Source organism: Fistularia commersonii, chromosome 12, assembly GCF_037954325.1.
Source record: "Fistularia commersonii isolate RoL2024-O1a breed Wild chromosome 12, RoL_Fcom_v1.0, whole genome shotgun sequence".
In the NCBI taxonomy this organism is placed as follows: Eukaryota; Metazoa; Chordata; class Actinopteri; order Syngnathiformes; family Fistulariidae; genus Fistularia; species Fistularia commersonii.
Window position 1 is genome coordinate 12,940,857 of NC_141295.1, and position 16,997 is coordinate 12,957,853.

The 16,997-nt window shown below is 43.0% G+C and overlaps 2 protein-coding genes across 2 annotated transcripts in view; both read right to left on the reverse strand.

Annotated features, from left to right (window-relative positions):
- Positions 1-3,052, reverse strand: part of helz (helicase with zinc finger) — a 42,605-nt gene extending 39,553 nt beyond the window's left edge. The window contains exon 1 of the mRNA XM_086157175.1: positions 3,023-3,052. The gene's annotated coding sequence lies outside the window, so the exon portion shown is untranslated. The remainder of the gene's footprint in view (positions 1-3,022) is intronic.
- A 5,445-nt stretch (positions 3,053-8,497) lies between these two features.
- On the reverse strand, positions 8,498-16,793 carry psmd12 (proteasome 26S subunit, non-ATPase 12). Its single transcript, XM_086157177.1, has 11 exons — positions 16,596-16,793; positions 16,208-16,267; positions 15,477-15,605; positions 15,150-15,257; positions 14,721-14,825; positions 14,461-14,610; positions 13,620-13,754; positions 11,546-11,658; positions 10,465-10,639; positions 9,409-9,486; positions 8,498-9,208 (listed from the first exon to the last, which is right to left on the reverse strand). The coding sequence occupies exons 1-11, from the start codon at positions 16,701-16,703 to the stop codon at positions 8,999-9,001; spliced, it is 1,371 nt and encodes a 456-aa protein (XP_086013303.1). The 5' UTR covers positions 16,704-16,793; the 3' UTR covers positions 8,498-8,998.
- Between the last annotated feature and the right edge of the window lie 204 nt (positions 16,794-16,997).

A 16,997-nucleotide genomic window follows, 5' to 3' on the forward strand; every position in this document is an offset into this window, starting at 1 on the left:
TTGATATCAATGCTCGTCACTAATAATTTGGTGTGTAAGTCTGTCTGACCATGCAATATCATCAATACCATGCAATACTTAACTTTACAACTGACTCTGTAGTTCACGATGAGAAACACAAAACTTTTGCATTCAGTTAGAGCTGAAAATAAACCCACGCGGTGAAATGTAAGTTGGTGTGCTTTTATAAAATTACATTGTTAACAAGGCATTCAAAACAGTAAAAATATCAAGGCATTCTATTTATAAGAATAAGTTCACTTGAGAGTTTGGTTGGACCTGACAATGGAATCACAAAAATTAAAGAGATATGAGCTGTCGGGGCTGGCATGTGTATTTTGATTTTTTTTTTTTTTTAAATTAAATCACAAGGTGATTTCACTTTGTATTAATGGGTAAATATGCAGGTTTTCTGTCTGTGGACCAAGTAGCAAAGGCCTAAAAATTAACACCTGCACAACTTAAAAAAAAAAAATCCAAAACAAAAATAACACACATGCGCAGTGTCTCGCAGCGAGAAAGTTCCTGGTTCGACATGAAGCCTTTCTGTGTGGAGTTGATATGCTCTCCCCACGTCTGCGTGGGATTCCTCCAGGTTCTCCGGTTTCCTCCCATAGTCCTCAAACATGCAGGAGGTTCACTGGAGAGCCTAAATTTTCCAGACGAGTGAATAAGCGAGTAAGTGGTTGTGTGTGTCTATATGACGTGTGAATGTGAGTAAATGGTTCTGTGTCTCTATATGCGGCTCTGTGATTGACTGGTGACCGCTCCAGTAAACCCTGCCTCTCGTCCAATAACAGCTGGGACAGGTTCCAGCCCCCCTGTGTCCCTGAGTGCAGGATAAGAGGCGCAGAAAATGAAAAAGTGGGGGGGGGGGGACCCCTCCTTGCATTTTTTAAATTGGTGATAATTTTAAAAAATAAGGTGATTTCTATTTGGCATAAAGATTTTTTGATCAATCCCTCACTATGTGGTTAAAAAAAGATGTGTTCCTCGGCAGCCTAATTATATTTTTTAACTTCAACAAAGGAAGTATGAGTAAAATAAGATGTGTGGCAACTCTGAATTTTCTCAACCAAATACTATTTTTGTAACTTGTTGATTCGGACACTTTTTTTTTTTTTACACTTCAAAATAAATATAACCTCATTTATAATGTCAACAAAAGTTATTGCCTTCAAACACTTTCCCGGTATATCTAATTTACTGTGTGAAATCAAGAGCTCCAAAATACTATATGATACTGACGTAAAACTTAATATTTTCTATATTATCTGAAATGTCTGGACAAAAAACAAAAATCAAAAACTTAACAAGTGCAACAAATCCTTTAAACCAACATTACAATTTACATCAGTGCTGTAACACTATTGGATTGCAAATCTTTAACTACAAATGAAGAGCAAGCATTTAACAAATTTAAAATACCCTCGAGAACAAAGCTGCAGCTGTCACTGGTAGGGGACTTTAGTTTGGATTATTGCTTTGTTTTTAATCGAATTTGCAATATAAGAAACAGACACATTATGTTCAATATGGAAGATATCATCTGCAGACCACGACCTCTCTGGGGCACCACAATGCATATTATGGTATGCATGACAGATCTCAAAACAATCACAAACAAAGCCGCTCTGGCAAAATGGATGTTGCACTTAACAATTTTGCCAGTTGTGTAATATTGAAATTTATTCTGCAAATAAAATTGCGTTACGCAAACATAACATATAGCCAGTTATTGTAAAGCTCTGCTGCCGTCAGTTGCACATAGGAAACGCAGGACAACACGCCTGTGTCAAAAGCACAAATGAAAGAAAAGCATTACATAAGAGCCCAGTCACCTTATGGCCATTGTTGCCATCGTGGCCACACACACTCACACTCAGGTAAGTCTTGGCACAACTGTGATTCATCAAGATCTACATTAGAAATGTTCAGTGTGTGCAAACAAGATGGCTTGAGCTGATAAGAAACTGTTGCTGGCAAAAAGGGAGGAAGAAAATAGGTCAAATATAGAAATCAAACTGACCTTCATGCAAATATTTCTACAAATAGCAGACATTTCTGGAGGTGGGGGGGTGTGCAACGCTTCACAGATAAGAGGTGAAATCACCCAGAGCTTGCCTACTCCACTGTGTGTGGGGGGTACAGATAGTTTGGCGGGATTCATGGGACGAAATCTTACTTGTTTTTAAGTATAATGCTCGACGCTCCTAAAAACGTGGGACGACAATATCAGCACAAACAAGAAAGAAGGGGGACGTCCTGGCTGCACGGCGGTGAAGATAAACACATAGCATAGCCTCCTCTGTCCGTGACACCGTTGTTATCGTTAGCAATGATGCGAAGAAAATAAAATGAAAAAAATTAAAACGTGGATTTAAAAAAAAACTTGCAAACTTACCCCGGCCTGTAAAATTGGGACGAGCGTCTGAACTAAAAAACAAAACAAACAAAAAAAAACAAAAAAACAAAAACAAGCGTCTATGTAACGGATTGCGAGCAGCGTTAGCCACCAAATCGTGGCCGGTTGTTTAGTAAACTTGTTTAGGGGTTGTTCCAATTGAGCCCGCTGACGGTAGCGTTGCAAAGCCTTGGGAAGAAGAAGGGGGGGAAGAGAGGAAGAAAAAAAAATGTTTCCACTGTGTTGGTTAACTTAACGCCTGGATGGTGTGGTGTTTAAACAAGAGCGGTTTTAACCCCGAGGTGTGCGTAGCTTTCCCCCCCTTCGCTGCCCCGCCAGCTAACGCCGCCTGTCTTGGTACCAACCTGGCAGGCAGGTTTATTAATGTTAGCTAGCCCAGTTAGCTTGCTAGGCTAACACCGAAACAAAACGGGTCCGGGGCCTGCCGTTCCGCCGCGGTGTTTTGACGCATATCACGCAAGCGGCGCCGCACCCGCGTCCCCGCACCGGCCCCACGCGTTCTTTATCGTCACGGTCGTGCGTGGGGGTGACCCGCAGCGGCGGCCCCGGCCCGCAACGGGCGAGCGGGGCGTCCGAAAACGGTAAGTCAACACTTACCTAGCTTTACTTTCTACGCCATCTTGGATCCACTTGTCAAACCATCGCAAAGCATAGTGGGATGTTCCCATCTGAAGGTTGAGGACTACGTGTGTCTCTGCGCGCCAATGAACTTGTTTATTAAAAAACTGCCGAGTCATTTTATTTTTATTAGATTTTTTTTCATCTCAATTAAATTGGCGTGAACTTAATGAGCAGATTTTGTAGGGCATCCACCTGTGTGTTTGTTAGTGTGTGTTGCTGGGGGTGGAGGGGGTCACTCGGGGACCCTGTTTTAAATCACAACATGGTTGTCTGATGACACTTTCATGTCTGGACCACGCTCTTTAAGAGGATCTACAGAAACACATCACCGCCCTCTCTCGAACAGCGGCAAAGAAAATTGCAGACGCCGCAGATGGATCGGAGCTAAATGCGGGCGGCCTTCTGCCTCGAACGCTTGGTCCAGAAAAAGAAACAGTGAGATAGAAAGCAAAAGTGTGATATGTCTGTGGAGGTTCTCAGTCACCCAGGTCATGGTGAATTCTTGTCAAAATCTTCATGTCTTGGCAACTGGACTTGAATAACTTCCTTTGAAGACGTTTCACGCCTCAAGATTCAAGATTCAAAGCGTTTGTCACATATACAGTATAAGAAACGTGTTTCCCCGTACAATGACATTTCTACTTTGCTGTCCCCAGTGCATTTTGGATATGTGCTGATCGGAAGAGTGTAAACATTATTATAAATATGAACATGAACAGTGCAATAGAAACGTTGCAGTGCATTTAGACGTTTGAGTGCAGCTTGGTGTGCAGCTCAAAAAGTGCAGGTGCAAGGATGAGCGCAATTTAAGCGGCCAGTAGACTTTACATGTGCAAGAAGAATAAGCGTCAGCTGTTTTAAGAGGCTGGTTCTCATTCGAGAGGAACTGAAGAAGCTTCTATGAGGTGTGAAATATCTTTATGTGAAGAAATTCAAGTCCAGTTGCCAAGACAAGAAGATTTTGACCAAAAACGTGTGATAGAGACGGGGGGGGGGGGGGGTTGGGAGTGTGGCAGGTGCAAATGATCATAATAACAACAACGCCAACAGCCATGTGTCCATAACTGGAAGCATACAATAATTGCTCCAATATGCATGAAGGTAATGACAATGGTATACACCTGGCAGAAGTGGCATAGTAGATCAAGCCACGAACCCTGGTAACCCGTGAAATGAGGGAGCCCAGGGACTCAGGAGGAGATATGAGGTTACTATTATGCGTTGATGAAGACAGGATATGGACGCGTGGGAGGAATGAGAGCGGTGCACCATGGGATATCCCTCGGCAGGAGCTCTGTTACGACTTATGTGCACACACTGTAACCGTCCTCGTAGGCTGATGTTAAGGAACACTATAACTGTCCTAATGTGGAGCGTGTCACTTCTCGGTCCGAATTAAAGTTGAACTGGTTACGTTTTAGTTACTAGGCCACAATACCATGTCTTCACAATGAGCTGTCCAAAACTGAGTGCTTTGGAGGGGGGGGGGAGTCAGATTCGAGCAGGCTATTAATTATGCATACCCTTTGTGCTCCCCCCCGAAAAAAAATTGAATAGTTAAAATGATATTTATGTAATGAATTAAAAATGTGAAAACAATAATAGATTTGGATCTTGAACCACGAATAGAGAACTGACCATTATAAATAAGTGCAACATCTTTAGGTTTAAATATGGCTTTGATTAATTCCTGGATTTGAACAGACCCCGCTGTCATTGATATTCTAAGGTATTACTTGCACACTCCTATGACCCACTCAGTTTTTGCAGCCCTTTACTGAATAATGCACATAGTTAAGCTTTAATTACAAACCCACAGTTCAAGAATTCAGGCAATCAATGACAGAAACATCAATACGGAACATTATCGAAACGTCAGTTCTAATCAATACCCGCAAACAGAGGGAGTGGGAGTTAATCTTTGTATGCAGACATTGGGACATTTGTAACTCGAGTTTGTAGCATCCGTTGGCAGTGTGCCCCATCACAAACTCACAAACGCATACAAGTACGTACACAAACACACAGCTGCTAAGCAGTTGTGCATGTGTCAAAACAAGTCTCTGTGATGAGCTAGAAAAACAAAAGTTGCAGGTCCTTCCAAGTGTAAACCTCTGTTCATTTATTCATTCATTCACATCTTCTGGATGTCTGTGCTCCTCAACTTATCTTTTGGGCTAAGTCAAGCGGATTCAGTTTCCACTTAAGTGTGTGACGTCATCCTTTCGGTCATGATCTTGAGTTCCAAAGGTGAAAGTCGGGACATCCTGCAGATGGAAGGTTTGTTTTCTGGCTCAGCTCCTTCCCCTTGATTGATAGGTGCGAAGCTTGTATAACTGCAAACAGCACACCGATATGCCTGTCTAGTTCACGCTCCCTTCTACCCTCACTTGTGGATAAGACGTCAAGGTACTTGTTCTTCTTCACTTGGGACAGTACTTGTCATCCAATATGTAGGGAACAATCCAGCAGTTTACAGGACAGTACTACAACCTCCGGTTTGGATGTGCTGACTCCTGTTCCGCACCATCACCTGGGAGAGGTAATTTGAAATCAGGACAACATCGTCTGTAAAAAGCAGGTAAGGTTTCCATATCAGGAATGATTGTCTCCATGACTGTGCCTGGAAATCCTGTCCGTGATGATCGCAAACAGCGAACGCGCCACTCACAACATTTGTACTGGAAATGGATAGCTCATTGTAACAGCCCCATCGCCTCATACTCCCACAGAACACCCTGTGAGACACGGTCATAACCGTCTCCAAATTTTCAAAGGACACGTTGAAAGGATGAGTATACTCCCATGAATCCTCCAGATATCCTTGCCAAAGTAAAGAGCTGGTCCACTGTTCCACAACCTGGAAAGAATTCGCACTATTCCTCTTGGATCAAAGGTCTGATAATCGGTTAGGGTTTCCTTTTTCAGCACTCTTGCGTAAACTTTTCCTGGGAGGTTGAGCAGCTGTGATCGCTTTGTAGTTGAAACACATCTTCTGGGCGCTTTTATAAAATAGGGACAGCAACCCTGTTTTGCACTTTTTGGCCACTGTCCTTGACCTTCATATCTCCACCACTTGTATAAATGAAGGGTCATCAGTTTTCCAGTTCTGCCTCTTACACTGAGGGCAAGATCCAACACGATACATACAGAGGACTTTCCAACTATTTCCAGCTGGTGCCACTCCACCCCTTCAACCAGTTCTAGTTCCTTCCCTGCTGGAGAGGTAACACTCCATGTTCCAAAAGCCAGTGAACCTCATTCAGACCTGGCACTTGTTTACCTCAGACCAAACCCTCGTGTCTTTTCTTGCAGGCAGTTAGCACATGAGGCAATGGCTCCATGATTACTCTTGCTGTGCCTGGCCAAAGCCCCATGGGCCACAACCCAACCACCAGGCAATCACCGACAAGCTCTCCTCCCAGGCCTGGCTCCAGGAAGGTGCCTGTTTCGCCAATCCAAGCAAGGCTTCTGGTCACCTTATAGTGTTTCCATCCTTAGGGTTTTTGAATTGTTCTTCTTTAGCGTGGACCCTCACTTTAGACCACCTTACTTTACAGACTTTCAAAGTCTCCAGATGTTAGATCCACAGTCTTTGTAAATCTCAGACTGAGATTAGGCTGAGATTTAAAACTCTAAAAACTAGTCTTTAGATGCTAGCTGGAGTGAAATGGTAGTTTTTTCACAGCTTTTTCCAAGTGGGTTCAAAGTCTTTAGATGTATGGGTGGCAGTAGAGCCATCTGGTCTCTGAACAAATGCTGTGTGAACTGTGTCCGCATCCTTTGCAAAACCTCAGATGCTTTTCAAGTGGGTGCTGGGCACCCTTCACAAACTTCATGGAAAGGATTACTAGATGCTGTTGTGGAGGGTAGTGTAGCCAGTACAGAAACTTCAGGATTTCATCTTTGCTTTTTGGAGGGGGTGTGGTCCTGTTGACAACATCAGCAGATGCCCTCCAGCAGGAATTGTGTGTTCGTGGTTGAGATGAGAGTTGCTACCTCCAAATCAGAAGTCATGGCACTGAACAGGAAGCGGGTGGATTTTACCCTGTAGGTTGGGAGAGGCAGTGCTCCAAGTGAAGGAGTTCATGTAACCTGGGAGTCTTGCATGCAAGAGATAGAACAAGTGGACCAGTGCAGCATTTGCAGTAATGCAAGAACTGCATCAGTCAATCATGGAGAGAAGGGTGCTGAGCCTGAGCACAAAGCTCTCAATACACCAATCCATGTGTCCCGACTCAAACTGTGGTCTGAAATCTCATGAATGAATGAACAAGGTCCTGAATACAAGCGGCTGAAATGACTTTCCTCTGCAGTGTGGCTGGCTGTGTAAGTATAGACTGAGGAGCACAGACAACTGAGTGAAGCTCAAAGTAGGGCTGCTGCTGCTGCTCACTGTTGAAAGAATTCAGCAGGGGTGGCTCAGAATTCTCCAGTTAGAGATGTTACAGGCTTGACTTCCTAAAAAGAGGGACCTGTGTCCGACCCTGAACACGACGGAGGGATTATGTACCCCGTCTGGTCTGGAAATGCCTTGGAATCCCACAGGAGGAACCAGAGTGTGCTGTTTGAGACAGAGATGTCTGGGTCGACCCCCACCCCAGATAAGTGGTTTGAACAAAGGATGGATAAAAAGTAACAGATGAAATAAGCGTAGTGCATGGGATCACATGTCAAGTACTTTGCCCTAGATACAAACGCTTAAGTCAAATAATTGGTCATACATTTATAAAAGTATATATATATATATATATATATATATATATATATATACATATATACACACACACACACACACACACACAAGGACAATGTATAAAACTGTCATTTTGATAGTGCAGGTGATGTGAATGTTGTCTCACAGAGGACAGCAGCAAAGTACTTGTAGTCTAGTAGAGGTAATTGAACTGTATCTATGTACTGATAGCTCTAAGTACTAGTGTGTCACCTAGTGTTATTAGCTATTTCATATTTTATAAAGCCATCATACAATGTAAAATATGCAGTGCAGTTTTGTCCGGAGCCACCGAATCCAAGAATGATTTCAATTTGATAAATCACATGAAACTGCTCTTTGTTGGTTTTCAACCATGTGCTAAAGGATGTCCAATCGCATAGTTTTGCAGGTAATACTTAATGTGCATTTTTGCTGTCAGGACTTCTTTTCCCCTACAAGAATTAAAACTATTGTATGACTACATTACTCGAATTCAGGATTGGAGCAAATTAACCATCCCCAGATGGTCAGCAGAATGTACGGAGAAAAATAAAAATTGACAATTGCCCAGACTGTCGTCTGATAAACCTGAAGACGCCTATTTATTTTGTTACATACATTTGATTAAATTGTTTAGGTTGTATTCAATCACACCAGTAATTGATTGTATATAAAACACCTGAAACCACAAAAGTGATACACACTGATCAAAAATGTCAGTTTTCGCTCAAAGATGGGATTTTCTGCCAAATTGTTTTTAATTATCTTCCAGACCAAACAAAAAAAATGGATGAGATGCTTTTAGTACCTGTCGTTTTTTCTTTTTTTGGTTCGAATGTATCCCAGTTATAGCAAATAGAACATCCATTACATAAATGTGAGGAGTTTGGTTGCATTGCAAAGGAAAGATATGAACTCATCTTCAGCAATGTTCCCAAATACAAATAAATGCTTGAGTAGAACACAAGCTAGAACCTAGCTTCTTGATTGTTGGATACAGAGGGCAGGACGTCATCCAAGAACAACAAAAAAAAATGGAGGGAGATACTCATGTCCTTATTTGTACACTGTGTATATATTTATGTTGTAAAGCACAATAAAATCAAAAAAAAATCGGGGATGGGGACATCGGGTTCTGCTGCAGACGTTCAAAAAGCTCTGCATTGACAGTTCATCGATAAACTGTAGATCCTGGACATTAGCACAGAACGAACGGGAAAATGGTGCAACGGTTTTCACTGCAGGTTGTGGATCATTTCCTCCTTGGCGATGAGGTGTGTGGTCTTGTTGACGAGCGACATGAGGCTGTTGAGTTTGTGTGACCAGTCGTTGAGCAGGTCGTTGGGATCTTTGGGCCGCTGGAAGTTGATGATGCCGGCCAGACGATCGACTTTGGCATAGATGGTCTTGTTCACGACGAGGCTGGACAGAAACTCCTCGGACTCCTTACGAATATTTGAGATGATAAGAAAAGTTGTCAGGTATTTGTTTGAACTCCCAAACAGTAAGTCTCAAAAGATAACCTCTTAAAATATGATCAAAAGAGCAATTTACGGCGACGTGACCTTATCCAAGACTACATGTGCGACGACTCGATTGTAGAATGCACTCCCATAGCTTAGGTCACTCATAAGTCTGTACTTACATCGATGGAGAGGTCGAGGAGTCCGGCCATCCTCTTCATTGTGATTCTGGTGTAGTATTTGGCCATGATTCTGATGTTCTGAGGAAGACAGGAAATTTCATTACAGACTCTCACTCCACTTCTCTCCCCATCAATAACAATGATTGAACTCAACTCCTGCTTCTGAGCTTGGAGCCTTGCTATCTTTGCAGCCGGTCACTTGGACTCACTGGAAACTTGCCTTCCTCCTCTTTCATCGTGTCAGCAGACTCTCTAGATTTTCCCATTAACCAAACATTCAAAGTCCCAAACTCTGCTAATAGACCCGCCTTCCTGGACCCACAGTAGCCCTCTCTCCACCACTGACAGCGCAGATGGCAGTGGTTTGTTAACCCAGGTCTCGACCGAGTCATCGATCAGGTTCACGTACTTGATTTGGGACGAGATGTTACGTCGGATGCCCTTCTCACATGTATCGGGGCTCGAAACAGACTCGCGGAAGACACTGCCTTGTGCCACCTTTGGGGCTGCATTCTACTAATTCAACAAATACCCGGCTGAATGCTAGGCATCAGCCTCCACGCCGGAGCTGTGTGAAGGATGTATTACTCACGTCTAGCAAGAATTACAACAGCATCAGACATTTCTCTCTGGTGATGTCAACCAACATTCATTCCTGCTGAACCTTTTTATTTTTCCAAGGGAAATATTTGGTTTGAAATCTGGCAGGATTATTGCAGATGGGGCAGACAGAGGCAGAGCTCGACTTCCTTTCAATGAGAGACAGAGCAGTAGATTTTGCCAGTTCAAGACCGGCCAAAAAGTCTATACAATGAATACACACACTGTCAGTCCTCTTGGGGAAAAAGATGAATGAACAGGTAGAACAAATTCAGATAACTAGCCTTTTTCAATGGGGTTACCAACATTCAATTAGTTGTTTTCCAATTTTCTAGGTCAGATTTTGTTGACGTGCCCTTTATGGCGTCACTCTAAAGAGTCGACTGAGTTTCGTTGAGAGTGTAAAACCACAAGTAGGGCAAAGCAAGGGGTATGAGGCCTTAGCCTCTGACTTACATGCTCAACCACTCTGTTCTTGAGGTCCTTCCACCGTTTCTCCCCTTCCTCTGAATAAGAGAAGACATCTGTAGCGGGGCTATCGGGTGAGCCTTCTCTCAGCTCCTTCCCATAATCCTCTACCAGGGAGGCCCAGCGCATCAGCTCCATTGTTGTGAACTGCTTCAGCAGGTCCCTGGAAATGAGGGAGTTCATGTAAAATTGTCCACTGCTTTGGAGAGAGCATATGCCCAACAAGGTTGACATTTCATGTGGAATGTGAATGAAAATGGGATTCAATTTGCAAAACCTTCTCAATAGTAGACAAGACAGTTAATGTCCAAACTAACAAATACTCCTTCCTGTAAACTCCGGCATATAAGCCGCTACTTTTTTCACACACTTTGAGAACTGTGGGTTTTACAACAATGCGGCTACTTAATGCATTTTCAAAGGGTAATTACGGTAGCTTCCTTCAATCAAGACCATCACAGTGGACAAATGAAACTGTTTCGGCATTTACGATAATTCTTCAGATTAGCCATTTTGTGCATATTGCACACACCATCATGAAAAAGACGTGCAGAAATGAGTTTTATGCGGCTTCCAAGTTGAAAGCAATCAGTCGCATCTGTAAGTTCAGCAACTGTACTGAAAAAAAACATTTGCATTATACACTGGTAGTTGTCGACATTACTGTCATTTACTTAATTAAAAGTTTTCAAAAAAAAATCTTTCCTGTAACATCTTGCTGCCTTAATATCTAATGTTTCAATGGGGATACCTGCGGCTTATAGACAAGTGTTGCTCATTTATGTACAATTTCTTTTTTCTTTTAAAAATTAGTAGGGGCAGCCTATATAAGGGTGCATTCTATAGTCCAGAATTTCTGGTATATTGAAATTGATGCCTGTGTCATGTTCCAAAAGAAAACCGGGATAGTTTAAAATTTTTCAAAAAACAAGAAAATAAATAAACAGCAAAGAACTCCTGTGCTCAGCGAATAATCCCTTTCCAACGTCAGATTGTGTGTATTTTGTCTGACCAAGGCTTCGCCTTTCAAATGAAGCAGACAGTGGAGGGACTGAAAAATAGGCCTTACTTGTATTTCGGGACTTCTTCCAATTTCTTGTCCGCACTGATTCTGTGCACGAGGTCTGACTGCTCGTTGTCGTAGGGGGCCAGGATCACGTACAGCACCACGCTTTTCAGGGCCTGAGGGACACACACGCATGCACATGCGCCACACACGCACGCATACGCATACACAGTTTCACTTAAATGGAAGGACAAAATTGTAGTTTGTGACCAGAGTACAAATTATTACTACCTCCTGCACTGCAATCACCTCTATTCGTGAAATACAAACAGTAGGAAAGGTGACACTCACAGCTAACTGCTAACCTGCAGAGAAAAATGTACTAATCAGTTTGCTTTAAGGCCAAGGAGTCCAAACAATGGAAAAAGCCTCTCTCTCCTTGACAATACTTTTCCCCAAATTCAATTCAGCAGGGGCATTTTGACACTAAACTGTGCTAATTGTTCCGTCTTGGAGAACAGCCAAATGCCAGGAGGGGAAGGGTTGAAAAATCATTGGTCCGACACCTGGGTCACGCTCAAATGTTTGAAAATGCAGAAACTGCAAGGCAAAAGCAAAAGTGAGCTTCTTCTAGGACTTTTTTAAGCATGTCCAGGGCCTCCAGAGGCAACAAAAATCAGGGTAACTGTAGACGATACAATGGAAAGTGATGAATTTTGTCAAATGCCAGGCCAGTGAAACATACCAAAATATGCTAGGGTGCATACAACACTGCTCTGAGCAAACACCTCCTCAACAATTATCTGAAGTTCAAAAATTGGGAGAGCAAACAAGAGTGGCGTCCCATCACCCAGACTGAACACTGCACCCCAACAGGCGTACATGAACTGCCCCGATGCTCTCCCAGGAGTTGCCTGAAAGAAGCAACCCATCCCAGCAGATTGGAGCGGAGCTTCCAAAAGGGGAAAGACCCCGACAGCAGCATCCCGCTCAGGTGCCTTGCTCCGCAAAATATAGAGGAGCGTATTTCCTTTGGATTTTTGGCGCAAGACATCGCCAGCAACCTCTTGGCAAGCAACTACATTGACATCAGTTGCCAGAAGACATGGGTTCTGGGGACATCTGAGCACTGGACAGTAATCTGGGAAGATATCCAGACAGCTAAATGAGTACAGTGCCAGCCAAATTCAGCAGCCTCTCAGCCAGGAGGGTAACTGGGAATGACAACACCTGCTTTGAAGTCAATGGTGATTATTCTGACCTGTTTGAAGCCTTGGAAGGCTCTACTTGGCTGACCCGTGCAACAAACATTGACGTCTTGGTAAATTTCCAGTTTGAGGACCGTCTAAGCACGATCAAGAGCACTCAAAGCTGCCTTCCACAGATATACAAGGTCCAAGGTTACCAGTTTATCCCGTGTCTCCATCTGGTATGTTCCTGCAAGTAAACATTAAGGCCAAAACCTACACCGGGAAATAGCTGGGCCATCCCAGAAGTCTTTCCCATGAGGCAATAATATCAGAACTGTGAGCCGGGATCAGTTTGGAATGAGGACAACCAGGCAGAGCATCATCAACAGGACTGCCAAATGAGCATACATGTGAAGGATACCCCGATAAAAGTACAGTTTCCCTAGACAGGGCCACACACTACACTATGGAAGTACCCAAAAATGGCTTGGGATACAACAATCTCCTCCTTCAAAGCCCAATTTCTTAGCATATCCAGAACAAATTTCACCATGACCAAGTTCTGCATGACTTCGGTAGCTCCTGCTTGAGATAAAAACGGGGCAGGAGCAAACATATCAAAGTGGCAAACCCAGTTTCTTTAGGGTTGAATCTTTAGCTTTGCAGGAGCAACGAAGAATAGGGTTGGTTGTGGGGGGGGGGGCATCCCTGCTGTTGCCCCACCACCCAAAATGATCTGAGATCAAAACATATAAAACTAGATGATCCAATGGCACCGTGAGGGTAATTTCAGACCGGAATGGTCAGTATGACCACCTGTGCTATCACCTCAGCAAACACAGTAGTTACTCAACAGGGAGTGAATAACATTGTTGCAAGGAAAAAGAAGCCACGCACCAGAGAAAGCCGGGGGGCGGGGGCTTGGCCTTGAAAGATAGCATATGTACCTGTTGCCACTTGCTGTTGTCCTCCAAAATGCAGGGGGTGTCATAGATGGCCCGGTAGTGCTTGCAGATTGAAAGGTAGGAGCCTTCATGCTGGTCCACCTGAATCATCAGGTTGTAGTACTTCAGCTTCAACTCCTGGGTTGCACAAGAGGAAAAAAGGTTAAAGATGCAGTCGTTTTATGAAGGGAATGTATTCTAGATAATATTTTTATGGGGATGTTACAAGTGACGATCTGCTGGAAGCAAGGACAGACCAACAACCTGAACGCTGCTGAAGGTGAATGTTTTCAATTGGTCTGACTTGGGAATACTTTGCAGACTGGTTAAAAATATTAAATCAAAGTTATATGTAGTGGATCACTGTGGGCTGGACCTTCCTGATAGTAAAAAAACCCATTCATTTAAGCCTTTGAACATTTTTTGATCACTTAAAAGATAAATTATATGTATCTAAACTGGATTAAGAGATCGAAAGGAAATGAACACACACGCTTTTACGCGCCAGACAAAAAAAAAAAAAAAAAGGACGCGATTCAGAATCTTTCCTTGTGAGTAATTTATCTCAGCTTCTTGCAATTCGCTTTTTTTTCAGCCTGCTTAATTAGAAACTACATGGGGGATTACTTACGATCCTAAAAACGATGACAAGTACTCACTTGACATGGATATCATGTACATATTGTAAAAATGCATTATAAATACTCAAATTTAAATGGAATCCCTCAGAACCCACCATAATAACTCCAAATCCCCCCAAAAAGTTATCAAAGAACAATAACTTTTACCCAACTGGTGCTGGTCACTTTACATACAGACACACACGCCCTGGACTCTTTCTTACCTCAGTGCCATCCTCTTGAAAGAATTTCGTGTTGATTTTCTTGCTGATGATCTGGGTGCGAATATAATCCTTGACAGCAATGCAGAGCCTCATCTGTTCCAAAATAAACTCCACTTTCTCTTTCTTCTCCATCGAGCCATATGTCTCCACCTGAGAGTTGACATAGAAGCAGGTCACCACGTTTCTTTTGAGTTGCCCTAGTGCTGAAGAACTCATTCTCAAACCGACAAAAACATTATCAAAACAGAAAGCAGTCTCACCTGCAGCTCCTGCAGGATGGAAGCAGCCTCTTTAAGCTCCCCACTCTGCTCTTTGATATTTGCCAAAGTCTTCGTCAGCCTGGCACGCTCAATCTCCACGTAGATCTGGGAGGGAGACATGTTTCATGTGTTATTGAGGACAAGGGCTTCACTTTGGAATAAAGGCCACTTCTGCCACCATGAAAGAGGCTGATTCAATGTTCAGAAGAGGCCGCCTCGAGTCAACTGTAAAACAGATAAATGGGGAAAAAAAAACAAAAAAAAAAAAACACCACATGACCTTGCCCCCCACCCCCCCCCCACCCCCCACACACGGATCATTTCATAAATGAAAAGAGTTTCTTTTAACTGTCCCACTCCCAAGTTTCGAGGCTACGTGTTATTACTGCTGAGGGATTCGAGGCAAGAGGCAAAGAGTCAATCCACCACCTTTCCAGCTGTCACGGTGCGAAGTGTGTCGATGAGCCGCAGCTTGATGGTCAGATCAGTGACAGCATCCACATACTTGTAACACTCCTGAACCATCTTTGCAACTGCCTAGAGTGACAGAGAGAAAAATGTGTTCGAATTTCAAGTGCATTTCAATGGGGCAGTGAAATTAACTGTTTTATGACAACCACAATTTCAGAACACAAATTTTCCTCAAAATGTCTTAGCTTTCGGGAAGGTAGTTAATCAACACCCAGCGGAGAAGAAGGATTATGGAGAAAACAAAGTAGTATTGATAATATGATATTATAAAGACAAGTAACAGACCTGTTTGAGCTGACTCCTCCTTTTGGAAAGCAACATGATGTTCTCATTCAGGGTGTCCCAATCTTTTGCTTCATAGCACATCTGGACCACGGCTACGAGGATTCTAGAGGTAGACACCATGTCTGACGCCTTGAAAGAGAATTTATAAACGAACCCACACTAAAGTCACGGCTGTTTTGACAAAAAAATTGTTGTGCAACACTTGGCTTGTCCAAAAATGTCATGAACAGTCCAAATATAATTTTGTTTGGGCCATGATGTAACAGTTCCAGTTGAGAAGAGTTTTGAAATTGGATAACTATTTACAAATAAGTCTACAAGTGCAGGTGGCCTTCTTCATAAAAAACCTATTTGTGGCCTCTGTAACTCAAAGAGCTCACAGGAAGTGTCTAAATGTTGAACACCACTGACATGCATTGTAGAGTACTTATGTATAGCTATGTTTGTGACGAATTATGCACGAATTAAACATTGACTGTTTACTTTCCAGTTCACAGGTCTATTTGAACCACAGCAAATTTATCTCCTCTACATGGTGCATTCACTGATCTTTATTGTCCATATTTATTTCAATTTTTTTTTATTTACTGTTTTGCATCTATACTAAACTAGCAATCTTTTTTCTATGTAACTAACACCTTGTTACACTGTATGGCACTCACTGCGGGCAGTCGATCGGGCATTTTGGTCACTACTGTGCATTAAGACCATAAACACTTTAAAATCCTTACCGTCCTGGTTTGTTTCTCCAACGACAAAAGGCTCTCAATTGCCTCCTGCAGTTTTCCCTCCTGCAGGGAAAGATAAATATTTCATGTGACGGTTCCAGAGGGAATGGAGAAAAATCTTGTTTTTACGGACAGTTGAAGGAGTGCAATGACTCAACGGCTAATGGGGTTAGCAATAAGCTAGCCAGTAATAACGTCTGACAAGCTGAATTCGGGGATTTCTATCGGTGTTTTATTCTGTGAATTAAGAATATGTATCGACATTTGAGGGTGTAATATGGGCAAAATGATGTTACACTAGATTTTGGATCAGCGATAGCTTGAAGGCTAACACAAAGATCCCGGGAGCACCATGACTCAGCCGGCGCTAGCCGCCGTCACATAGTCTTACTTTAGCCATTTTCTCGCATTCCGGGAGACGCTGGTCTACGGTCGCGCTGTAGTCGATCTCCATCTTCACAATCCTCCCATCGGATCTCTCGGACCGCTCCTCGGACATGTTTGCGGAATATAAGAGAAGATAATACGCGGAGACTTCTTCCCGAGTTTAGCGCTCAGCCCTGCTCGATTTCTCTTGACAGTGAGCAAATCAACGGAACGGGAGCGGCTGACCAATCAGAGAAGAGCACTGAATAGCTGTTCGAAGCGCCTGAAGGACCCCATTCGTCCTTTAAAAACACACTTTCATATTGATTGGTCCTTACTTTTCCAAGAGTTGCATTTTATTTTAGTTTTATTTGGCTAAAAGTATCTTGCTAAGGTGGCCTGATAAATGGCGAGCCAGCGTGTATTG